Source organism: Sceloporus occidentalis, unplaced genomic scaffold (assembly GCF_023333645.1).
Source record: "Sceloporus occidentalis isolate IW3139 unplaced genomic scaffold, rSceOcc1.0.p SCAF_76, whole genome shotgun sequence".
In the NCBI taxonomy this organism is placed as follows: Eukaryota; Metazoa; Chordata; class Lepidosauria; order Squamata; family Phrynosomatidae; genus Sceloporus; species Sceloporus occidentalis.
This window is the reverse complement of record NW_028317056.1, coordinates 1,905,779-1,930,980: the sequence shown is the minus strand read 5'-3', so window position 1 is coordinate 1,930,980 and position 25,202 is coordinate 1,905,779. Positions and strand designations below refer to the sequence as shown.

Below are 25,202 nucleotides of genomic sequence, written 5' to 3'. Positions count from 1 at the left end.
TACGGCTTCTTTGCCCTCCACTCGGGAGACTCCTTTCCAGTAAATGGAGAAGCCCATTAGAGCGATGGCTTCCCGGCCGGCAGAGACGCAGCTCATGTTTCAGATTGAAGCGCGAGGTCTGTGATTAGGTGGATCCGATCCTCAGAGCCATGCAACGATACAAGACACCACGGAAGCCTCCAGTTAACTGGACGTCTGAGTTGTATTTACAGGGCTGCGTCCCAGGCAGAGGATGCCCTGCGATACGGGGAGATATTTCAGCTATAGAACCAACCTCTATGTGAGCAAAACGCATTCCCCTTCCTAAATAATGATGGCGTCCCGTCTGTAAAGACTCAAACCTTAATCAGTCGTTCAGGAGCCGTATGCCTATCCCATGCATGTTTAAAACCCCTTACTGTATTACCCTCTACCACTTCTGCTGGGAGGCTGTTCCACTTATCTACCACCCTCTCTGTTCTTGTTTCTCAAACAGATGGAGCGTCTGATCGTCGCCATGCAGGATCCGGACGTCGGCATCAAAATGAGAAACCAGAGGCTCCTGATTACCGTTATTCCCCACGCGATGACCGGTAAGTCGCACCCTTATCACCTTACCGGCATTTCCCGTGTTCATTACTGACGCCGGCCGGGAAATGGGAAGACTGGGTTACAGCTCCACGGAGACCTGGTCTGTAATGGCCCAGGGGGTTGAACTCATTGGTTGTAAACCTTGTTGGTGCCGACTGTGGCGTATTCTGGACTAGGGGGCAGAAACCCCTCGGCCGCATGACGGAGAACCTGGTCGCCCCATTGGGCCACCAGCCAATGGAGATCCCTGATCTTCAAAAGAACACAAACTGATTTTTCTAATTTTTGAGAAGGCAACAACCTCCTCGCTCAGAGCGGCCGGCAGCGCCTGCCCCGGCGATGTCCTCTCCGGCAGTCACTCGCCGCTGCAGTGAGTGAGGTCATTTTCACCTATAAGGGGATCGAGTGAAGTGTCCAATCAAGGGAGCTTCAGCCCCTGGTCTCAGCTGATTGGCCGAGAAGCGGACTGACATCATCAGCGAGGGTCTGCACTCAACCAGTTGTCGGTCGGACAGCTAGAGTAGAGACATGGAGTTGTGTCTGGAGCTGGAGGGCCGCAGGTTGGGGGTGTCCAACCTGCGGCCCTCCAGCTCCAGACGTACGCCATACGTACTAAGTGACTTAACCGAAAAAAATGGGGGTCGCTTACAGAAACACTTAGTGGCCACCGTCTCTTTAAGTAATAATTTCTATTTTATTAAAAAAATATTTTAGTTTAGATTTTTTTGGTTCTTCAAGAAAATAAATGAATGAATTAATAATAAAAAAACACATTTTAAAAATGAATCTGCGATTTATAAAATATTTATTCATACTGCATAGCTGATGACAAAATAACCAAGAAATAAAATTAATTGTTACAATAAAAAACCTTGATTTATTCCCCCCCCCCCCCCCGCAGATTTATTTTTAAGCGGAATTTGTGGGAGTTCAGTGCTCTACCTGTCGCTTCCATAATGAGTCATTTTCCCCCTAAAAAAAAAAAAAACAACTGAAACTTTATAAAAGTATATTTAAGATTTTTTTTCTTCGTAAATTAGTATAATTTTTTTAGAAAGAAAAATTGAATTTAAAAATAAACAGCGAAATGGGAAGTTTCTGAGCAATGCCAACGATTTTTTTTTTTAGCTTTATGATCAGAATAATGAAAACACGAGTGTCTAATTTTAGAAGGCACTTTTTTTTTTGTTGTTGTTTTTTTTTATTTTTTTCATTATTTCTGCAGATTCTTTGTCGGGAATCTAAACTCTTTTCATGCAAGTAAACAAAGTAAATAATTCATGGACTTTAATTTTCAGGATTCAGAGCGGTTTAATCTGTTCGCTGCCAGAGGCGCCTAACCGTGCGATAAATAGCGGTTGCCTTTAGCAACAGATGCTTGCCTGTCCTAATTCTACTTTCTTCGAATATTTGAGCGCTGGTTTAGAATGTTCTTAATAACAATGCATTCTGTTACATTTTTGGGGCTAAACGGCCTCTTTTCACCGCTTTTGTTCTGCCGAGACGTGATTTGGGATTTTTTGGGGGGGGGTCACATCGACGAAGCTGTAGCGAAGTATGGCCCTTAGCTGCGTTTGTGACGGCAAAATGGAGATATTTAGATAATAATGAGTGAAAAAGGACGGAAATGACTGAAAATTTGGAGTTCAATGAGATCGGTCTTTGGGTTGGGAAGATATTAGGTCATCATCACAATAATATCTAGATTTAGGGTTTTCCATCTTCTGACTCGGTCAGTCACCATCCTATAAAGCAGACCACCAGAAATCTAGAGCTTCGGGCCCCTATTCTTTATGTGGGATAAATGGGGTGCAGGAGACAGAGAGGAGGCTGGACCTCCAGGAAGAAGCTGCAGCCATGATGCTTGGTTCTTGATTGGGCACTAGGGTATGATGTCATTAGTCTTATTGGGCTTCCTTTTTACCCCAGTTCTGTTTTTTGCCCCATAATATAAATGTTTTCAGGCAGCCGCATATCAGCCGTTTGTATGATTCTCGCTCTGTTATCTGACCCCCGATCTACTAAACACCGCGACTCCTTATCATACTGCCTGTGGGGGGCATTAGAATGGCTCAGTCTTAATCACCATACAGGGCACTCTGACTAATGAAAGTCTACGGAGGAACGGACTTCATTAGCATCGCCATAAAGCATCAGCTCAGTGTGGTGTTTGAGCCGGGAAAATCACCCAAAATATCACATGACTGACAGCAACGGCGGCTCCAGATCTGCAGATACAGCGCTGGGGGTAATATTACTGTATACAGCGCTGGGGGGTTATATTACTGTATACAGGGCTGGGGGTTATATTACTGTATACAGCGCTGGGGGTTATATTACTGTATACAGCGCTGGGGGTAATATTACTGTATACAGCGCTGGGGTTATATTACTGTATACAGTGCTGGGGGTTATATTACTGTATACAGCGCTGGGGGGTATATTACTGTATACAGCGCTGGGGGGTTATATTACTGTATACAGCACTGGGGGTTATTACTGTATACAGCGCTGGGGGTTATATTACTGTATACAGCGCTGGGGGTTATTACTGTATACAGCGCTGGGGGTTATATTACTGTATACAGCGCTGGGGGTTATATTACTGTATACAGCACTGGGGGGTTATATTACTGTATACAGCGCTGGGGGTTATATTACTGTATACAGCGCTGGGGGTTTATGCCGTGTTTTCCGTTTGTACAGCATACACTATGACCGTTATCGGGTTTATTGATAATATCAGTGTAAGGTCCCAGATCGGATTATTCTCTAACACCCGGCGCGCAGCTGAAGGTGGAAATAAATCATAAATGTAACATTTCATCGTTTTCTTTTCCATTATGTCTGCAGTAAACTCCTTCATTAAGATAATTAAGCCCCTGGGTCCTGGGAGGCTCGTGGGACCCTGTAATGTGTGTTTCATATCCTCTTAAAGCCTGTTGTTGCCCTGCTGACGAAACCTACAATTAATCACAGGCAGGGGACTACAATTCCCAGCATCCCGACTGAGACGCAGCCATGTGCCGTACATCTAAAAGGGGGTGCGTATATGGGGACCCCGCGACCTGACTGTGCTAATACCCCAATCATTTTATATAGTGGAGTGTGAGAATGTGAAAATGGAGATAGAGTATATGGAGAACCTTGCTCCAAGAGCTTACAATCTGTTGTTATTTCAGCGTGTTTATCCATTGCGTTTGTCTTCTTTCTGGTCCAGGGAACGATGTGGTGGAATGGTTGATCCAGAAGCTCTCCATCAGTGAAGAAGGTGAGATGATCCAGTCTTTATTCCACCCCAAGGGTCTGTGTAATGGTTCTGAGCAGCTGGGGGGGGGGGGGGGATAGGGCTTTATTTACTAAACTGTGAGTTGGGTGAAGAAGACTCGCCAGCCTTGCTATTAGTTACGGAAGGCCATCTCTAACGCCATGGCCCGATGCGGCTCTTTGTAATGTGTAGGGCAAATGGCACTCCTGAACTCCCCCTGTATGAATTATACATTGTGCAGGGCCAGCTCAGCCTTTTTAGTACCAGGATCCCCTCTGCCTGATATATAACGGAGTCCGTGAGATGTTTTATCTCACGCAATCCACAATCTAGCGAGTAGCCCCCTACACGTTTTTATAAGCGGGGAAGACTAATGTTTCCGGAGATCCTTACAATCTCCATCATTCCTTCCGTAAGGCTGCCGTCTAAACCTCTTTATTTTTTTTTACAAGCACATTAGAGATTTTTTCCCCCAAAAAACCCTTTTTAGAATATATCTGTCTCATCGACACAATCTGCCAGCTGGTTCTGCTCTAGTGAAGTTTCCTAGCTAGCTGTATTTTTTTCCCTAAACTCGGGACAGTTGGTATGTATAGCAGATATGTTTTTGAGTTTTCGTACAGGAATCAATATATTTTATTTTTTTTGAGGGATCGATTATTCAGGAGGTTCGAATGCATCCTTTAGGATTTTAAGATGAAACCACATCAAAGTCTCGCCGATTTCGGACAATAAGGGTCTCCCGAGTCAGACCCCATCAGATCAGAGCTGCATCTTCTAGACTCCGCTAGTAGCTCAATCATCGTGAATCCGTATTCCGAATGCCAAAGAAGCTTACATAACCTCTCATTATTCCGATGAATTTCCGTGGAGTAATCTTTGCATTTTCTATCTTTTTTTTTTTTTTTTAAATTTAACTCATGACATTCCGCTTGAACAAAAATTAGATTTTTTTTTATATCACTGCTGGCCCTAAAAACCTTAAATCTTACCAGGAATGTGAATTCTTGTGGTGGTGCTTTTGAAAAAAAAAATTTATTTTTATTTTTTTATGAAAATCATTCATTTCTGTTGTTTTTTTTGTTTTTTTTTACTTAATATTCAGAAATGAAATAGCTTTTTTTTTATAGCGTGGCGGGGTTTAGTGTCGCGTTATTACCCACGATGCGAGTTCAGGTGTTTCCATAATAAGGGCATCGCTGCTGTGCAGGAAAATTGGATTCCCCCGTGGGGATCTTTATAGAAAGTTCTTCTCTTCTGTTTCACGTCCCTCTCCGCTCCCCCCCATCCATTACATTAATCGCTTAGCTTTTTTTTTTCTGGTTAGCTAATCCCTTTAGGGACGCGTTTCATTTGCTAATTCACAGCAGGTGCAAACTCATTTGGAAAATGTTTGCCTTTTATCTTATATGAAGGCGTATATTTTGAAAGCATTCCATAGTGATACTGTGTATCCAAGATAGGGGTTGGAAGAATATTGGGCATGGAATGGATACAGGGACAGATATGTCGTGGTAACCGGCTGCACCCGTCTCACTTGCTCACCTTATAGTAGCGGCCGTCTGCAGGTCAGTGTTCTACCTTTTCAAGCGGATCTCCCGCTTGAAAAGGTAGAATGGCTCAGTCTTAATCACCCAGCCAGACTCTCTGACTAATGAACGTCTATGGAGGAACAGACTTCATTAGCATCGCCATAAAGCATCAGCTCAGTGTGGTGTTTGAGCCGGGAAAGTCACCCAAAATATCACATGACTGACAGCGACGGCGGCTCCAGGTCTGCAGATAAAGGGAGTTTATTGGAGCAAAATCTGATAAAAACATTACTGTATACAGTGCTGGGGATTATATTACTGTATACAGCGCTGGGGGTTATATTACTGTATACAGCGCTGGGGGTTATATTACTGTATACAGCGCTGGGGGTTATATTTATGTATACAGCGCTGGGGGTTATTACTGTATACAGCGCTGGGGGTTATTACTGTATACAGCGCTGGGGGGTTATATTACTGTATACAGCACTGGGAGGTTATATTACTGTATACAGTGCCTGGGGGTTATATTACTGTATACAGTGCCGGGGGTTATATTACTGTATACAGTGCCTGGGGGTTATATTACTGTATACAGTGCCGGGGGTTATATTACTGTATACAGCGCTGGGGGTTATATTACTGTATACAGTGCTGGGGGGTTATATTACTGTATACAGAGCTGGGGGTTATATTACTGTATACAGCGCTGGGGGTTATATTACTGTATACAGCGCTGGGGGGTTATATTACTGTATACAGCGCTGGGGGGTTATATTACTGTATACAGCGCTGGGGGGTATATTACTGTATACAGCGCTGGGGGTTATATTACTGTATACAGCGCTGGGGGTTATATTACTGTATACAGCGCTGGGGGTTATTACTGTATACAGTGCTGGGGGTTATATTACTGTATACAGCGCTGGGGGTTATATTACTGTATACAGCACTGGGGTGGTTATATTACTGTATACAGCGCTGGGGGGGTTATATTACTGTATACAGGGCTGGGGGTTATATTACTGTATACAGCGCTAGGGGTTATATTACTGTATACAGCGCTGGAGGGTTATATTACTGTATACAGCGCTGGGGGTTATATTACTGTATACAGCGCTGGGGGTTATATTACTGTATACAGGGCTGGGGGTTATATTACTGTATACATTGTCAGGGGTATATTATTGTATACATTGTCATGGGGTATATTACTGTATACATTGTCAGGGGGTATATTATTGTATACATTGTCAGGGGGTATATTACTGTATACATTGTCAGGGGGTATATTACTGTATACATTGTCAGGGGGTATATTACTGTATATCAAACCAAGCAGAAAGGTTATTTCTTGAAATTTTTTTGCTACTTTTTAGCAGCGTTATCAGTTCTGCTGTAATTTAAGAGATTTAACGAGTTCCGATACATTTATTTCCTGCTGTATCGGATGACGGATCTTTGTTACAGGCATGAATTAGTATGTTCTAATATGATGTCATTTCTCTGCATAGTAATCACTCGGTAGGAGCCTTGTCTGTGGGCCTCTTCTTCCTGTTGACATCATTGTTAGTGAGATAACCTATAACAGAAAGGGTTATTGGTTCGTGTCCTGGTTGGGGCGGCCCCGTACCGCCCCTATATGAAGTCACTTCCTCTGAAGGGGCCGCTTCCCCCGGGAGGTTCTCAGGTAACGCTTAATTCCACAATCTTTGCGCTATGACATCATTGGTACCAATGGTTTCTTATTGAGATGACTCTGAGACTCATTTATTAACCCTTTAATAGCCCATCGTGAAGATTCTATGAAGCGACTCGCCAAAATGTGTTACCCAAATGTCTCAAGTACAAAAATCATGGGGCCTTTATACCAAGAAATCACTGAGCTGCTCATCACCGTGACGAGGATCCGTCCCCTCCTCAAAGTCTTCTAAATCAGTCTAAATCATGTAAAATTCTGATGCCTCAATCAGCGTGAATACTGAGGACCGCCGTGACAGAATAAATGCATTTATACATTAGGAAAAAAAAACAACAAAAAAAAACATTTGTTTTTTGGAGGCTGAAATGCTTCCCTCGGCAAACAGTGCATCTAATGGAGCGCTACGGCAGATTAGGGATCGTTACTTCATCAGCGGCCTTTAATTATGCATGAAACGAGTGGGAATCGAGTTCTGTTTTACGGAGGCGATAAAGTAAAATACAGAAGTCAAAGAATGACATGAAAGAGTTTTAAAAAAAAAATATATGAAATAAAATACTTGAAATAACTCGTAATCACTAAAAAAGGGAGAGAATGGGAGGATTTATACGATTTAGTAAAATGGTTTAGAAAATATGCGCTTATGCTATAAGAATATAGTCTGGATGGGGAGAAAAGAGAGAGGAGAGAGGGGATGAGATGGAAACATTTAAAAGCATAAAGTTCCACGTTCTTTTATGGTGTTACAATGTTTAGCTAATAATCCATAGAAATGCACAATGCCCTTTAACAACGCATTATAACCCTAAACATCATAATATTAATTATTATAGATAAGCGTCGAACCTTTTAAATAAATGTTGACATCACGTATAGAATTTTTTGATGGTTAAATATTTTGTGTGGCTGGAATCCACCTTGGACCGAGGCGGATAATCCCAGTCTGTTGTCTTATTTCGTTCTCAGCTTTCGTATATTTATAGTTAATTCTGTTTCCACTCCTAGAGTCCTTGCACCTCGGGAATTTGCTTGTTAAGTACGGTTATATCTACCCCCTGAAGGATCCACGGAATCTCGTTCTTAAAGCAGATGATTCCCCTTACAGATTTCAGGTAATGCCGGGCCCTGGGGAGTATGGAGTTAGATTCCCTCGGGAAATGTCTACCTGAGAAAGAGAGAGAGAGGGAGAGGCAAAGAGAGTCTCCAAGGTTCTGCAGGTGCAAGAGATATTTTACCAACTGTGGCAATAGCTGAAGGAAGCCGAAGGCTTTTGCTTCACTAGGTGCTCCAGCCATATGTTTTCACTCTAGCTAATATTAAAAGTAGCAGTATTGTGTTAAGTAACACATTCATGACCCAACTCTTGACCAAGCCAAGACATAGCTGATGGAATGTTGCAGACTCGTGACCCAACTCTTGGCCAAAGCCTAACCAAGACACAGCTAGACAGAACGTTGCAGACTCGTGACCCAACTCTTGGCCAAATCCTAACCAAGACACAGCTAGACAGAACGTTGCAGACTCGTGACCCAACTCTTGGCCAAAGCCTAACCAAGACACAGCTAGACAGAACGTTGCAGACTCGTGACCCAACTCTTGGCCAAAGCCTAACCAAGACACAGCTAGACAGAACGTTGCAGACTCGTGACCCAACTCTTGGCCAAAGCCTAACCAAGACACAGCTAGACAGAACGTTGGAGACTCGTGACCCAACTCTTGGCCAAAGCCTAACCAAGACACAGCTAGACAGAACGTTGCAGACTCGTGACCCAACTCTTGGCCAAAGCCTAACCAAGACACAGCTAGACAGAACGTTGGAGACTCGTGACCCAACTCTTGGCCAAAGCCTAACCAAGACACAGCTAGACAGAACGTTGCAGACTCGTGACCCAACTCTTGGCCAAAGCCTAACCAAGACACAGCTAGACAGAACGTTGGAGACTCGTGACCCAACTCTTGGCCAAAGCCTAACCAAGACACAGCTAGACAGAACGTTGCAGACTCGTGACCCAACTCTTGGCCAAAGCCTAACCAAGACACAGCTAGACAGAACGTTGCAGACTCGTGACCCAACTCTTGGCCAAAGCCCAACCAAGACACAGCTAGACAGAACGTTGGAGACTCGTGACCCAACTCTTGGCCAAAGCCTAACCAAGACACAGCTAGACAGAACGTTGGAGACTCGTGACCCAACTCTTGGCCAAGCCAAGACACAGCTAAACCGATCATTGGAGAAATGTTGACGTTACACTTTAAGAGTGGTGGGCAACACAACTTCATGGACCATCTTCCACGAGATTGTGCTGCCCCGCCACATAATGTCACCGTGTCTACAACCTGTCTAGCTTTGTCTTGGTTTTCCTGATGCCACATCTGGCTCTGTCCACATCAACAGCCCACTTTCCGTTCACGTAGCTGGGCGGGGGGGATTTTAAGGGCAACAACGCTTAGATGGACCTCTCAGATCTCAATAGTTCATTTCATTCTTAAGCTATCACAAATCCAAAAAGACTTCTTCATGACAATATTTGTGATCTCTGCCCAAGACCTCCCGAATAAAGAAACAATCCTAAATAACTATTGTTTATTTTAATGGATTGAGACAGTATGGGGGCATTCGTGTCTGAGTATTAATACCTCTAGACAGGTGTAATGCTTCCGGATAGATCTGAAATGTCACTCCTTCTGTCTCTCTCTCTCTCACTCTCTGTTCTTTTATTACCTTTTAAGGAATTAATTTGCATTTCAGGGCAGTGTGAACAGGAATGCAAATGTATATTAGTGAAAATATTTTTGGTTGTAAACAGACTTTTTTTTAATTAAAAAATATGTTTAAAAATTAAAAATATATTAAAAATATGTTTTTTTTTAGAAGCAATATGGCTATAAATATCTCTATCTTTTCTAATTACTGTAATCTGTCAAGGATTCTATAAACTCGCCGAGCGGATGGCTGCTTCTCTTGGGGCATAAACAGCAAGATCAACGTACCTCATCCAGACATTGATTTAAATACACAGTCTGCCCAATTTGTGTCGCATAATATCCTTGTAATAAAAAATTAACCTCGCCTCCCCCCCCTCCCCCGCTCTGCTTCCCCGACGCATTGCGATCCAAGAAAGATTCTCGTAAAAAAGCATTGTGGAGGAATCTCTAGAGGTTCGTGATCTGTGATAAAGAGCATTGGAACGGCATTAAGAATGATAAGGATTGGAAGTGGAATTTTGTGTATAATCCACATGCAGGTGGAAGATTTACAGATACCCCCTAGTTGGGGGGTAATTATTTAGACTCCTTTGCTAAGACGTCTTCCATATTTGAGTGCCTACAGCTGACTCAGGCTCCTCAGGCTCCTCGTCCGTCTTTATGCCCTGTTATTAGATTATGGTTACTGTATCTGCTAGACCCGGAGGTCTCCATTGTTGGTGATCATGTGATATTTGGGAACCGCCCACTGCTGCTAAATCTTACGGCGCAGACTGCTTTATGGCAGTGTTGTTAGAAATGCTTCACGGTAACTACAGGGACTTCCTTAACACGGAGACCAAAGGCAGAAGCAAATTTAGAATCAAGGGAACGTGAGAACCACCGAGAGATCCTCCTTTTGAGGGACTCAACAAAAATTGTGGATTTAGGAGGCTACAGTTAGCAAAAAAATGTCTGGTAAATCAGGGCCCTCCATTTAGACACCGCAGGTCACATGGTGTATAATTTCGACCTTGGAAAAGGGTTTTGGAACCGATTAAATGGATTTTGTAACATAGAAAAAGCTAACCTGATACCTGCAAGGTCTGGAAACGTCTTTGGCCGGTTTTGTCCCTGGAAATGGGATCTCCGTCGATGCAATCTTTTTCCGATTTCCCGTCTCATGTGAGTTTTAATCTGGCTAAATTTCTCGTAAATTAAAATACATTATTTTTTTTCTCCCCCTAGACTCCATATTTTTGGACGACGAATAAATGGCCGGCCACGGAACTCGATTATGGTGAGCGCGAGGACTTTGATCTCTTACTGTCTCCAAATGGCTGGGATTACAGGATAATCTCTGCCATTTTTCATACAATAACATATATTATTACTAACACCCCCCCCCGCAGGATTATTTGGAATTTTACATTAAAAACAGAAACCTAGAATTAGGGGGGGGGTTACAAAAAAAACTGGCCTGGATTAGGGACGCTTGATCTGTACTTTTTATATGGCCCCTTTAACTTCAGATAACTTTATTTAGATAAATTTGCTGAAAATGATGTTTTATATAGTAAGGGTAGGTAGGATGAAGGTCGGACTTTCGCACTTTAAGGTCAATTAACTTTTTTTAGCAAAATCAATCATATACAGCTCTAAAAAAAATTTTGTTAGTTTCTCTTTTAGAATCAGGATTTGTTTTGTGGGGGGGGTATTTTATTCAAATATTCCATGATTTTATTTTATCTTTTATTTTGCTTCTACAGATTATATAGTTTATTTTTCCATGATTATGCAAATACTAAAACATTCTAATTACATCTTCTGTGATCGCAGCAACATCCAATATCCCACCGCTTAACGCCTCCGTGAAAATATTTATTCATATATTTGTATTATATTATCACAGTCTAACCACGTAGTAATTGCATTTTTTTTTTTAGCAATTTATCTTGCAAAGAAAAATATCCGAAAACAAGGAGATCTGGTGGAGCATGAAAAGGTAATGTCATGTGATATAAGGAAGTTTTACTTGACTGAGAGGGGGTGGATGAATGGAACCACCTCCCAGCAGTGGTGGTAGAGGGTAATACAGTGAGGGTATTAAACATGCATGGGATAGACATACGGCTCCTGAATCTAAGACGTTACAGCAGGAGAAACGGGCGACTAGACGGGGGCCGAATGGGGCCGATCTGCCGGCAGGTTCTATGTTTCAATAAATAGTCGTGCATTTATTTCTGAAGTGCACAATAGTATTGGGTCCCACTGGCCAGCGCCCCTAGACTCTGATTTGATAATGGGGGACCCCGATATGTAAACTGTTCTTACCCCTATCTACGGTAAATTAATGCATTTTCAAAAAAAAACACACAATTTGTTACGTCTATGGCTATTTGCTGCTAGTGATGAGTTATGATGTCATCACCCAATGTCATAGCTGCATCCGTTCTGATTGGTTGCCGACATTGGCCCCTTTCCCGTTATAACGATTACCCAAAAACCTTGTAACCAAAACACTGCAATAAACCCATGCAAAAAAATATATATAAACCCCCTCTTTTTCACCTCATTTCCCTTTTTAAGTAGGTTATAAAACGGGCTTCCTGCAGACGCAAGGAAAAGCTGTCTCCAAAGTTTGTTTTCCTCCGCAGCCAGATGTTCCCGAGCCCAACAAAGACATGTAAATGTGTCGCTCTAAAAACAGTCTGTCTCTTCAAAACACGACAGAGATAAAGAGCCCAAAAAATGGGAAAGGAAAACCTCCCAGCGTGTCGGCTCCGTAGAACGTTCCCATGACCGGGTTTCATAACCACCATGTGGTTCGTTTGTTAAAATATTTCTTCTAGACATAACTACGTAGGGGGCCTGGATCTTAGCCACCCACCAGACTCTTTGTAAGGTCTGCTTATTAGCTGTATCCTGGTTAGGTCCGGTAAAGAAGGTTATCCCTTTTTTCCTCCCCTGATCCCCTCTCTCCTGCCCTGATTCCCCTCTTTATAGCGCCATCGCATTCCATAGCCCTGTACAATGGGGATCAAAGATCTCCACAGCGGCACACCAAGGAGCCTGATCGCCTAGGAGGGCCTAAGATATGTCACTTATGGCACCTTTGGGTAATAAAGACATCCCCAGTCCGACCCTGGACTGCACCGGTCACATAACGCTGGAGTCTTGTTACATTGTATATGACGGATACGTTTGCACGCGCTATTAAAGGGTCATGTGAGCCACGTCTTGTTCTAGGTCACATGCTAACATTACGCAAGACACCACCATATATTGTTATTCTACATATTGTACAGATAAATCACTTTGGCCCCCCGGGCCAAACCCTGTGAAACCATCTTAAACAATGAGACGCATGGATTTCTCAGGCAAATTGGGGTCATTAGAAAAAATGTCAGAGAATGTTATCGAGAATGTCCGTGAATGTTTGAGAATGTATGAGAATGTTCGAGAATGTTACCGAGAATGTTTGAGAATGTTACCGAGAATGTCGGAGAATGTTTGAGAATGTCCGTGAATGTTTGAGAATGTATGAGAATGTTCGAGAATGTTACCGAGAATGTTTGAGAATGTCCGAGAATATTACCGAGAATGTTACTGAGAATGTTTGAGAATGTATGAGAATGTTTGAGAATGTCGGAGAATGTTTGAGAATGTCGGAGAATGTTTGAGAATGTTACCGAGAATGTTTGAGAATGTTACCGAGAATGTTTGAGAATGTTACCGAGAATGTTTGAGAATGTTACTGAGAGAACGAAGCAGCTCTGCAAGGAATTTATCCTTTTTCTATTTTTAATTTTCCAGGATAATTATAACCAGTTACATAAAAGAATAAACCACACGTGGGACTTCGTGGTCATGCAGGCGCGAGAGCAGCTACGGTGAGGCTTTATTGTAATTTATCGCGTTCTCTAAGCAGAGTGTGAGCCCCGTCGTTAATCATTCTATAAGCAATCCGTGCCGTGCGTCTCCAAGGAATCCGAGCGCTAATGTTGTTTTCTTCCTTTAATTATCTGCTATTTTAATCGATTTCCTTAATTGTGGAAGAGAATCCGTTTAGGTAACAGAAGAGTCGTTCGTTTGCGTTGGGGTATAAATAAAGTTTTTCTCAGTTGTTTTCTTGAGTAAAAAAATGTGTTATTTGCCATTAAAAACGATTCCGACAAATTTTTGGGGGGTTTTTTGGTCCATGGCTCAGATAAAATTCAGAGAGCTATTTATATTGGGAAACTAAATTTGTTGTCACTCACCTCACTCACACTATCTAGTGCTCTCTCACTCACACTCTTTAGTGCTCTCTCACTCATTCTCTCTCAATGTCTCCCTACCTTTTCCGCCGACTGCTTCTGCCTCCTTGCCTCCTTTCTTGCTGCTCGTCTTCTTGCTTCGTCTTGTTCTTCTGTCTTCTTTCTTCTTCCGCTTCTCCTCACTCTCCGCTCCGTTAACCAGGCCTCCCGGAGCTTTTCTCCAAAAGGGCGACTCTGGGGAGTGTCTGTCTCTTTTGCTCCTTCCTTTTGCGGAAACACTCGGGGAGGCCAGAATAACGAAGAGCGATTCATGGAGAGGGAAACGTTTCTCCTCCTCTCTTCCTCTGCGGATCCGTCTGCATTATTACAGTTAATTTATATTCAATATCCATCCATGTTTTTTTGGTGTCATTCAGTTTAGTCGACACCTGATGCCGAAACTCTATGGGACCCCGTGTGCTGCCTAGGGGTAGACCCGAAATTCAGGCTTTAAATATATTACACCCCCCCCGCCGGGGTCCCGGCTGCTTTGGTCCCGGTGGGTATCACAGAAAGTTTCTCAAAGACTTTGCTGAGTTGCTGAAAGTTTCCCGGGGAATTTGATACTCGGCGGAATCAGGAAGCTGCCACTTCAGCGCTTCTCTTAAAAATCAAATAGCTGATTAAAATAAATGGATAAAAATATCGGATTTAAAATATTAAATACGCAAGAATTACTGACACGAGACTGTATTAATAAAATATACATGAAACTATGTGTGTGTGAATGTATATGTGTGTATGTGTGATTGTGTGTGGGTGTGTATATGTGTGTGTGTGTACGTGTTTATGTGTGATTGTGTATGTGTGTGTGTGTACGTGTTTATGTGTGATTGTGTATGTGTGTGTGTACGTGTTTATGTGTGATTGTGTTTGTGTGTGTGTGTGTGTGATTGTGTATGTGTATGTGTGATTGTCTATGTGTGTGTGTATGTATATGTGTGTGTGATTGTGTATGTGATTGTGTATGTATGTGTGTGTGTGTGTGATTGTGTATGTGTATGTATATGTGTATGTGTGATTGTCTATGTGTGTGTGTATGTATGTATATGTGTGTGTGTACGTGTTTATGTGTAATTGTGTAAGTGTGTGTGTGTGTGATTGTGTATGTGTATGTATATGTGTATGTGTGTGTGTGTGTGTGTGTGTGTGTCTGTGTGTGTGTATGTATATGTGTATGTGTGTGTGTACGTGTTTATGTGTGATTGTGTAAGTGTGTATGTGTGTGTGTGTATGTGTGTGTGTGTGTATGTATATGTGTATGTGTGTGTATGTGTGTGTGTACGAGTTTATGTGTGATTGTGTATGTGTGTGTGTGTGTATGTGTGTGTGTGTGTGTGTACGTGTTTATGTGTGATTGTGTATATGTGTGTTAGGGTGATCTGGATATAAAAATAATATATATATTTTTACAATCTTTTTTATCAAATCAAAAATATGTTTTTATAAATATCAATAATATAAATCTTTTCAGGCAGCTGCATATCAGCCGTTTGTATGATTCTCGCTCTGTTATCTGATCCCCGATCTACTAAACCCCCCGACTCCTTATCATACTGCCTTGTGGGGAACAATAGAACGGCTCAGTCTTGATCACCCAATCGGACTCTCTGACTAAGGAAAGTCTGTTAAAGACTAAAATGTACTATTTTCTATCATTTCATAATATTTTTTTTATAAGGCTATGGGGGGGGGGGGGTAATACCAGTATGTTGTTTCTTCCAGTTGGCGGAACAGAAACCAGTATTCTGGTATAACCGGTTATTATGTCATCGTCTGCGTTTATAATTTAATATTAATTATCCAAAATGCTCACTAAGTAAAAAATACATATACGGTATCCACATTAGAAGCTTCTAGGTCCTAACCTTAATTTTTAAAAAATATTTTACATTTCTATAAATAAATAAAGCGGTCACCCACTTTGCTTAATCCGGAAAGCACACATTAACTATTTATCTGCATGCGTCATAAAAAATTCAAAGATGTCTTAAAATATTCCCATGGATTTTACCGAGCGCGTGCAAAACGACGCTGTATAAAATTATTAAAATCCTCAGAGCTAGAAGCACTAAATCTTCGCATTCCCTTAAAAATGGAAAATAATTATTTACAAAAATTTAAATTAAAAAATATATTTTTTTAAAAAAATAGAGTTTTTAATAATGCATTGTGAGGTGTTGTGTCCGTTAGCTTAAAGGTGTTTTAAAGTTTAAAATATGTGTTTTATAAAAAAATTACGTCCTTTGACTTAGAAGGTGGTAGATACGTGGAACAGCCTCCCAGCAGAAGTGGTAGAGGCTAATATACAGAGGGAATGAAATCCTCTAAAATTGTAGGTTTTCAGGATCTCGTTTAATATTTGTAATTTTTTCTATTTATTTTTTTTTCTCGGATTTTGTCTTCTCGACAGGGCAGCCAAGCAAAGACGGAAAGGCGACCGCATCGTGATCGAATGCCAGGAGCAGGCGTATTGGCTCGTCAGCAGGCCGTCGGTGAGTTAGGAAATGACCAGGAACGGCGCGGAAATCCTCGCGTTCTCATAATTCCACTTTAGAATTTTGTTCTTTTATATCTACTTATCGGATTTACATATCAGCGTTCCAAACTAGAGCAGCCAATGAGAGTCAAGCATGGGCAGGATTCCATCTCCCATTGGCTGCACAAAGTTTGCACAAAGAATCGTTTTTTGGCCCATTCACATATGTCTAATATGAACTACAGTGCTGCCCCCTAGTGTTAAAAGTGTGCCTGACACAAACTTAGCCTTTTTTATATATATATATATATATATATATATATATATATATAATTTTATTATTTATTTATTTTTATTTTTTATTAATCCCCGAAGAATAAATGTAATTTACACGTGGCATATGTTACAAAGTGCCAAGGGTAGTTGATGCCTGGGCAATTTCTTTTTAACCCTTACTGCTATTCATATAAAGCATACTGTCAATGGTTGCATCACACACACGCACACATACACGCACACACTGTCTCTCCCCAGGGAGCATCAGCCCTTGTTTCTCCCACGCTTGCCTTTCATGCAGGGACTGTCTTTATAAGCTACATTTATGATCCCAGCAGCAGGGAAGGGTCACTGGGAAATCAAGGGCAGCCGACGACCTTTCTGTTGCTTTTAACTCCCGATTCATGTTCCTTTAAAGCATCTTTAGATTTTTTCTTTTTTTTTTTATATCATTGAAGAGACTTTCGCCGAGCGCTCGATGCTCGGAGAGAAATTTGTTGAAGCCGTTCACGAGTTCTTGCAAGAAATGTATAATTAGAAAGCGTGCTGGTGGGATCTATTCTTTATCGGACTAAATTTAGCCGACTTTGCTTGGAAAAAAACCAAAAGAAAATGCATTTTAACCGCCGACTTAATAAGAAAGGATTTGGGAGACGCAGAAGAAACGCCTCTGATCCGGGTCGTCTTCAGAATAAGAGATCACGGCCAAAAAACCCCCAATTTTTTACATATTAAAAAAATATCTAATTTATCATCATGGGACATGAGAATAATAATAATAATAATAATTATTATTATTATTATTATTATTATTATTATTATTTTCATTAATTTCATATAGCGCCACCAGATTCCATGGCGCTGTGTTATTATTTTCATATGTATTTATCTTATATCTATATATAGCGCGAATAACATTGTATCCTCTACACACTAAAAGATACAAAGAATCAAAAGATTCCAACTATTCAGATTCCTGAGTCTTCTAATAGATTCTCAGCTCCAGACCCCTACTGTACAGAATGTTAAAGGGGGAGTCCCATGGAAAAAAAAACCAAAAAACCCCAATGCACTGGTGTGAAAATTGTCCCGGGGCTACCAACTTCACCAAGGAACATGACCCACAGTGCCACTTTTGCCCTCAAGCAACTTGTAGGTGCCACCTTTGTCCCCCAAGAAGCTCATCGCTACCTAATCCCCAAACACTCTGCCTGTGCCATCTTTGCCCACTAATAGCTTGTCTGAGCCATCATTACCCCCAAACAGCTTGTCTGAGCCATCATTACCCCCAAACAGCTTGTCTGAGCCATCATTACCCCCAAACAGCTTGTCTGAGCCAAAAATAACTTTGTTGCTTTTTAAAACATTTCTGCAGCCTGGATGTTTAAACGTGATGGACCGGGGGCCTGACCGAGGGAGCTGTTACGCGGGTCAGATGCAGCTTGTAAGTACTACTGTTACATTATTCTGTTACCTTATAGGAAACAATAACTAAGCTGAGAGTTATGAATGATAATTTAGATAACCTTTTGGTCCCCCCCTATCTTCAAATCAAAAGAAACAAGAGTTTTAAGCCAAATCCAGTGGCCGTTGTACATAATATTCCAAATTCTAAACCCAGAATCCGCAGAAATGGGACATTTATCTGTTCTGCGCCGAGCTCCTCACGGAAACCTTTTTCATTTTTTTTTTTTGTAGGGAAAGAATGCGGATTATTACAGAAAGGAGGTAAGGATGTAATTGTCAAATAATTTGCGGATTATAAAACGGCACCTGAAGTCTCTCAATAAATACGTTAGAAATAAATGCATTTGGAAAGGAATTTTTTTTTTTTCATAATAAGCAATCATTTAGCAGTAAAGATATGAAGGCGGAATCATCTGCGGTATAAATTAAATAAAACAAATTGCAAAACAGACCAGGACGGGAGGTGATCTAATTCCTGGATTTCCATCTTTTTTTTTGCCAAGGCGGAATATTTGAAGAAAGCCATGACGAGGACGCGGGTGAAATCCTCCATCTGCCTGGAGGGGTGAGTGATTGGAAGCCGTATACTTATATTATTAGGATACAGTATCATGTCTCTGCGGAATTTAAATGGCATCACCTGGGAGCTGTTCATCACGATCTCATACACGTCTTAAATAGAACCTGCCGGAAGATCGGCCCCCGGCGGCCCCCGTCTAGTCGCCCGTTTCTCCTGCTGTAACGACTCAAACCTTAATCAGTCGTTGGTCTCGTCTTAGATTCAGGAGCAGTATGTCTATACCATGCGTGTTTAATCCCCTCACTGTATTACCCTCTACCACTTCTGCCGGGAGGCTGTTCCACTTATCTACCACCCTCTAAGTAATTGATTAAATTATTTACCATTTGTTTACCTCTCCGTGGCGTGAATGTTTTCGTGAAGTGCATTCATGTGTTCATGCAGAATCTCCATGAGTATTCGTCGATCTTTCTATGGAGTTCTTTGTGTCATGGTGAGAAAGTCTCATCAGAATTCAGTTATCTGTTGCCACTTGGGGAGGGGGGGGGGGGTACATTGTCTTGAGGTATTTGGCTTTAGCTAACGCCAGGCTTGGCAGCTGCCCCTCTGCGTCTGGTCTAATCATACACTCATTGCAGGTTCCTGAAATTTAGCGAGCAGTACCTACCCCATGATCCCATCATGTCCGGCTGTCTCCCCAGTAACCCCTGGATCACGGATGATGTCATGTACTGGTCTATGACTGCATCCATGTGAGTAGCATTAGAACTGATCATATACACAGGGAATGTTATATGAGCTTCCCATCGTTCCTACACCGCAAGCGGAGCTCAATAATATATTAATATAATGCCCTTTCCCATAATCTCCAGGGTACCCATGCCAACCAAACTCCGGGTAGACCGCTGGACCTTCAATTTCATGGAGTTACTCAACGACCCCCGCGGACGGAAGGAGTTCCTGCAGTTCCTGGAGAAGGAGTTTAGTGGTAGGTTTTCATAATAACGCTTGGAGAGCTTCCTCCGGAGGGTGGAACTCACTTCTGCCCCCGTGTTTTTGGGTGGTTATTTAACCTCATGATTTAACCCTTATTTCTTCACCTCGTTTCTCTCCGTTCCAGCCGAGAATCTTCTCTTTTGGGAAGCCTGCGAAGAATTGCGTTATGGAGAACTTTCTAAGGTGGCCTCCACGGTTCAGTCCGTGTACGAGTGAGTGATTCTTTTTTTTTTTTATATATATAATAAAATTTTGGGGTCAAAAAACATAAATAACGCAGCGAGAGATAGAATCGGGATACAGAGATTTAACCCACGAGTTAACGTCTGCTACGGTGAAGATTGGGAACGAGAACGTTAGGGCGTAAAAACAGACGGCCGGTGGGAATGATTGATAGACGGCGTCAAAAACCTCCATATGCCATTTCTTCCACTTTGCGTGTATTTTTAGGCTAAAATTCTCAAGGATTTGATGTCTAATCTTTGTGATCGCGATGGCTGTGGTGGTGGGGGGGGTGTTTTAATCAACGACTGATTAAGGTTTGAGTCGTTACAGCCCGAGAAACGGGCGACTAGACGGGGGCCGGATGGGGCCGATCTGCCGGCAGGTACTATGTTTCACCTTTTTTTTTTTTTGGGCCATTACCCTAAAAACAGGCAGTTTTTGGCTCCGGGGGCCGTCCGCTGGGTAAACATCGACAGCAAGACCATGGAAAAGACCTTAGAGAATATTAAAACCCCTCATCGCTTCGTGTTAGAAGACGCCCAGATGCACATCTACATGCTGATGAAGAAGGTCAGTCGGTGAAGAAGGAATGGGGCGTGGCATAAAATGACTGTGGGCGGGGATTGGATAGAATTGGGAGGGGCATGAAATTTGGGCATGGGATCTTTAACACTTTGATGGGTTTTTTTTTTTAATGTTTTTATATTCCAGGATTCGTATCCGAGATACTTGAAGTCCGACATGTACAAGAGTCTCCTGGGCCAAGCCTTCATCCCCCCGGAGACCAAGAAAGGGTTTGTAACGTCCTGCTCGAAATCTTTCCATCAATGGAAGAAAATTCAAATTGACGTCAATATGAAATGAATTATCCTGCGGATTTTTTAATCCATTTAAGGACATTTCTTGGTCTTCACTAAAGGCCGCGCGGCTCTCGATGGCTGGAGATGTGTGGATACATTGTGGCTTCAAAGTTAGATCCTTGGTGCTTTTCCAAGGGGGTTTAGTTTCATTAAATGAAATCGCAGACATATTTTGACATCACAGTCCGTTTGCCATCGTCTTGTCTTCGAGTCGTCGGGAGTGACCTTGGAATCCCGAATTTTCCAGAAAAAAAACCAATAATTAAAGTTCTAGCCTCCCGGGAGAATTCAGAAGGCTCTTTAGTTGGGTGGGTTTGGCGTCAATCGGGACCTTCTAACCCCCTGACCTCCTTGAGAATGTTTCTTAATGTAAGGATTCTATAACGTTCTCCTCTCTTCCGTAGGAATCAGTAGAGCTCAGAGCGTTTATTATTTCGTTGTTACGCAGAAGTTTCTGAAGTGTCTCGTTTTGTTGCCCGGAACAGAGTCTTCCCGTTCATGAGACGGCAGAGGCACTCGAGTCCCAGCCCGGCTTTTCTTCTGCCCGCCGGAGAACAAGAAACCAAGGCGGACGGAGACCACAGATCCACGTCGCCTGCGCCTGCTTCCCAGGTAGCTCCCGCCGCGATGCCGCCTTCCTGCTTCCGCTCTTTGGATTTACCAATTCTGGAGATAAATAGGAAAGAAGCAGAAAAAAAAAAGTGCTATTTCTGGAGAATGAATGGAGTGCGGCTTCGTATTCCTTTATCGAGTGTAATCTCGTTGAGTGATTTTAGCTTCCTTTTTAGGGGTTTATATTTTACTTTATACGGCCTCGCTGTGAAATATCGTTTCTCCAACCCCCTTTTCTTGTCTTCTGACCTCATTCTTTCTGTTTTCTTCAAAACTAACTTTGTCCTTAGTACTGCACCCTGCCCTGACCTTGTCCTCCTTATTGTGTGCGTCGTTGGTCTCGTCTTAGATTCAGGAGCCGTATGTCTATCCCATGCATGTTTAATTCCCTCACTGTATTACCCTCTACCACCTCTGCTGGGAGACTGTTCTACTTATCGACCACCCTCTCAGTAAAGTATAAAAGAATTTCCCTAATTCTCTTTTTCATACATATAAAAATACATAAAGGCCATTGTCTATTTCTGGGTTTCCCAATCTCATAAAGCTGAGAGTGATGAGAGTTGTGTTCAGCTAGAATAGGCACCAATGCCTATTTTTTTTTTGTATTCGTTTGATAACATCCAGCGCCGTCTGTTTAGACGATGAATGTTGGGAGCCACAAATTATCTTTAACAGCAGAATTTGTTCCAAATATCTGGAAATCTGCGGATTATTTACAAGAATAAATGATTTGTTTGTAGATTGGAAACAGAAATCCTTCTCCGCGTCTCCAAATTAAACTGTTCCCAGACTGTTCAATTTCCAGGTTTTTTATTTAGATTATCATCTAATTAACTCTCCAGAGAATGTATTTTTGGCAGAAAAGCCACGTCCGCGATCCCAACAAATGTTTTTCCTCCCCAGTATTTTGGAAAATAACGCGTAAACTGACTGCGTCAGTCCGTTAATTGGCTGACTTCTTATCTGTGCCCAGATAAAACTGAATGTTTCTCAAGGTCGTTAAGGAACTAAATATCTGTTTTATAGAAGCGCTAATCCCTAAAAAAAGGGGAAAAAAGGACAAGTCGGCATTTAATTTAAAAATATTAATTATAAAAAAAATTATTTTTTTTTATTATAAAGGCACGAGATTTAAATATTTTAAAAAAGATGATTTTATAAAATGTCAGTGGAAAAAGCTGCATTTTTTTCCAGCTCATCCAAGTCTTTCATGAGAGGCCAAGAGGGGGCGCTGTTGAGAGCAGGTCCTAAATTACAACGGGTCCTGCAGACCTGTATCTACTACTGCGTCATGTTCCCAAATGTAGCGAAGGATCTGCAGGATGAAGCGGGAGATAAGTAGCTCCATAGAAGACTGTTATGGTGGTAGGTAGGTAGATCAGCCTCCCAGCAGAAGTGGTAGAGGGTAATGCAGTGAGGGTATTAAACATGCATGGGATAGACATACGGCTCCTGAATCTAAGACGAGACCGACGACCGATTAAGCCAATTAAAGAGCTTTTTTAATATTCAGAATCTATGAGAAATGTTAATGTTTTATTCAGTTTTTTTCTTGCAGCAATAAATTATTTTTTAAAAGAAGTTCCCCCGATGCTCATAATCTTTTGCCCCTTGTGTGTGTTTTGTTTGCACAGCTTTGCCTCTCAAACAATCCTTTGGTCATGTTGCCTGAAGAACGCCAGTCCTGTTCCCTGCCTGGCCCCTCCTTCTTTTGCCTGGATGCCCCTCCTACCTCAGCCTTCCCGCATTCCGACACACACGGCTCCGAGAGGTTTATTCATTCATGTTTTGTTCGTTTGTTCTTCGGTATAAATGTTCGCGTTCAATTAATTTATGTTTAATGAGAAAGTTACAGAAATGCAGCTTTAGTTTCCCGTTCTCAGGGGGCAAAAAAAAGCCTAATTATTTAATGCATTTTTCTAAAAATCTAAAAAAATGAATAAAAATAATCGTTTAGCAAAATAATTAATTTTGTGATTTTAAGGGTTGGATGCTTTATTTATTTGTTTATTTTTAACCATATGCAGGAAAAAAGTATATTTTTATTTATATTTTTTTAGATTTTTTTGTAAAATTAAAATATTCCCACCAAAATATCTAGGATTTACTGGAAATTGAGAGTCTACATTGTAGAGCTCCTGTCCTATGACTCTCAGCCAGCCAGATTGGGTAGCCCAGTGCTGGCCGCCATTTTTTTAATCATAGTTAAAATCTCAGAATCTACAACAATTAACCAAATTGATAAAATGAACTACAACTCCTAAGACTCTCAGACACCTTTTTCTTCCAGATCCTGCCCCCCCCCCTAAAATTCCTTAAAAAAATGTATTTTTATCACTTTTTTTGCTTTTATGGAGAATAAAAACCATATTTCTGGGTAAATATTGTCAATCGCCTGCTGGTGATTTTTGCACGCATTCTGGATTTGGTCCATTAACCCTTTGAGTCCTGCGGAGGGGGAATCTCCAGACCGCTCTTCTCCACTTATCTCGTTATATAAAAAAATGTCTTCCACCAAAGAGCTCTTTGGCGCCCGCAATAAATCCCGGGGCGGCTTTAGATTATTTAAATGACCATCTGTGATCCTTCTTAAAAATGACATCATTTGTGCTCGGCACGGAGGGAGACGTCGCCCCCCCCCCTATCAACAAGAGCGATGAGAGGAAAAAAGGAGCTAAATCTGAAGTTATCACCATAGCAACCGGCATTAACTTTTTATTTTGAATTTTGCCGTAGTTAATGCAGAAGCTACATTTCTCCTGAAATAGACCCGAAAAAAAATAATACTTTTATAACTTGCTGAAATGTAGCAGGATTGGGGTTTGTAAAATGGGTTAATTTAGCCAGATTTCTGGTAGGTTATGCAAAACAGCGGTTTTGGGGGGGTATAAATGGAGTGGGTGTGGCTAAAAACTAGCTCCGCCCCATTACATCCCCGAGTATTTATTGCAGAAGGCAGAGACTGGAGGGGTAACTTTATTTGCCCCATAAGAAATTGGGGGATTAAACCAGAGAAGAAATTAGAAAGGAAATAAACGGGTGAAACGGCAGCGAAATGAGAGGAAAAAAACTTTTGGATTTTTTGGGGGGGGGGGATTTTTTTTTGGATTTTGTTTCTCAAACCAGAAAAAATATCATAATTGTAGTTTTTTTTTAATAAAATAAAAAGTATAACTTTGGGTGACTTCCTTTTTTTTCTCTGCCGCAGGAATGATTTGCCGTTTGGTTGCCAAATATACGCGGCGGAGCCGTCCTCCGCGCCGCAGCAAGACCCCCGGAAAAAATCATCAGAACAAGACGCGGAAAGTGTGGAAGCTTCCACGGCACTCTGAGAAAAATCCAGAAACCTCATCAATCTCTGAAAATGATCGGATTATACGAAGGTGCCTTCATGGACAAAAAAAACATGTCACGGGACCTGCCGAACATGCGTGTCACGGGACCTGCCGAACATACGTGTCACGGGACCCCCTGAATACACGTGTCACGGAACGCCACGAGCATACGTGTCACGGAACCCCGCAAACATATGTGTCACAGGACCCCCTGAATATACGTGTCACGGGACCCCCTTAATATACGTGGTACGGGACCCCTGTGAACATACGTGTCACTGCTATTCCTGAGGTTAAACAGTTCATACATTAAAGCTGCTGTTCCGCCTACTCTGCTGAATTTAATGATTATAGAACTGCATTCACCGCTAGAG

At 41.9% G+C, this 25,202-nt stretch overlaps 1 protein-coding gene across 1 annotated transcript in view; it reads left to right on the top strand.

Moving 5' to 3' along the window:
• The window catches only part of LOC149285743 (regulator of G protein signaling 11-like), a 38,244-nt gene that overhangs the window by 2,976 nt on the left and 10,066 nt on the right, over nt 1–25,202 (top strand). The window contains exons 2-17 of the mRNA XM_089494830.1: nt 476–572; nt 3,791–3,841; nt 8,078–8,184; nt 11,006–11,057; nt 11,704–11,762; nt 13,574–13,650; nt 16,469–16,550; nt 18,186–18,254; nt 18,509–18,538; nt 18,781–18,842; nt 19,436–19,549; nt 19,670–19,785; nt 19,918–20,005; nt 20,450–20,588; nt 20,730–20,812; nt 21,364–21,490. Coding sequence (XP_089350956.1) covers nt 476–572; nt 3,791–3,841; nt 8,078–8,184; nt 11,006–11,057; nt 11,704–11,762; nt 13,574–13,650; nt 16,469–16,550; nt 18,186–18,254; nt 18,509–18,538; nt 18,781–18,842; nt 19,436–19,549; nt 19,670–19,785; nt 19,918–20,005; nt 20,450–20,588; nt 20,730–20,812; nt 21,364–21,490 — 1,353 coding nt within the window. The remainder of the gene's footprint in view (nt 1–475; nt 573–3,790; nt 3,842–8,077; nt 8,185–11,005; nt 11,058–11,703; nt 11,763–13,573; nt 13,651–16,468; nt 16,551–18,185; nt 18,255–18,508; nt 18,539–18,780; nt 18,843–19,435; nt 19,550–19,669; nt 19,786–19,917; nt 20,006–20,449; nt 20,589–20,729; nt 20,813–21,363; nt 21,491–25,202) is intronic.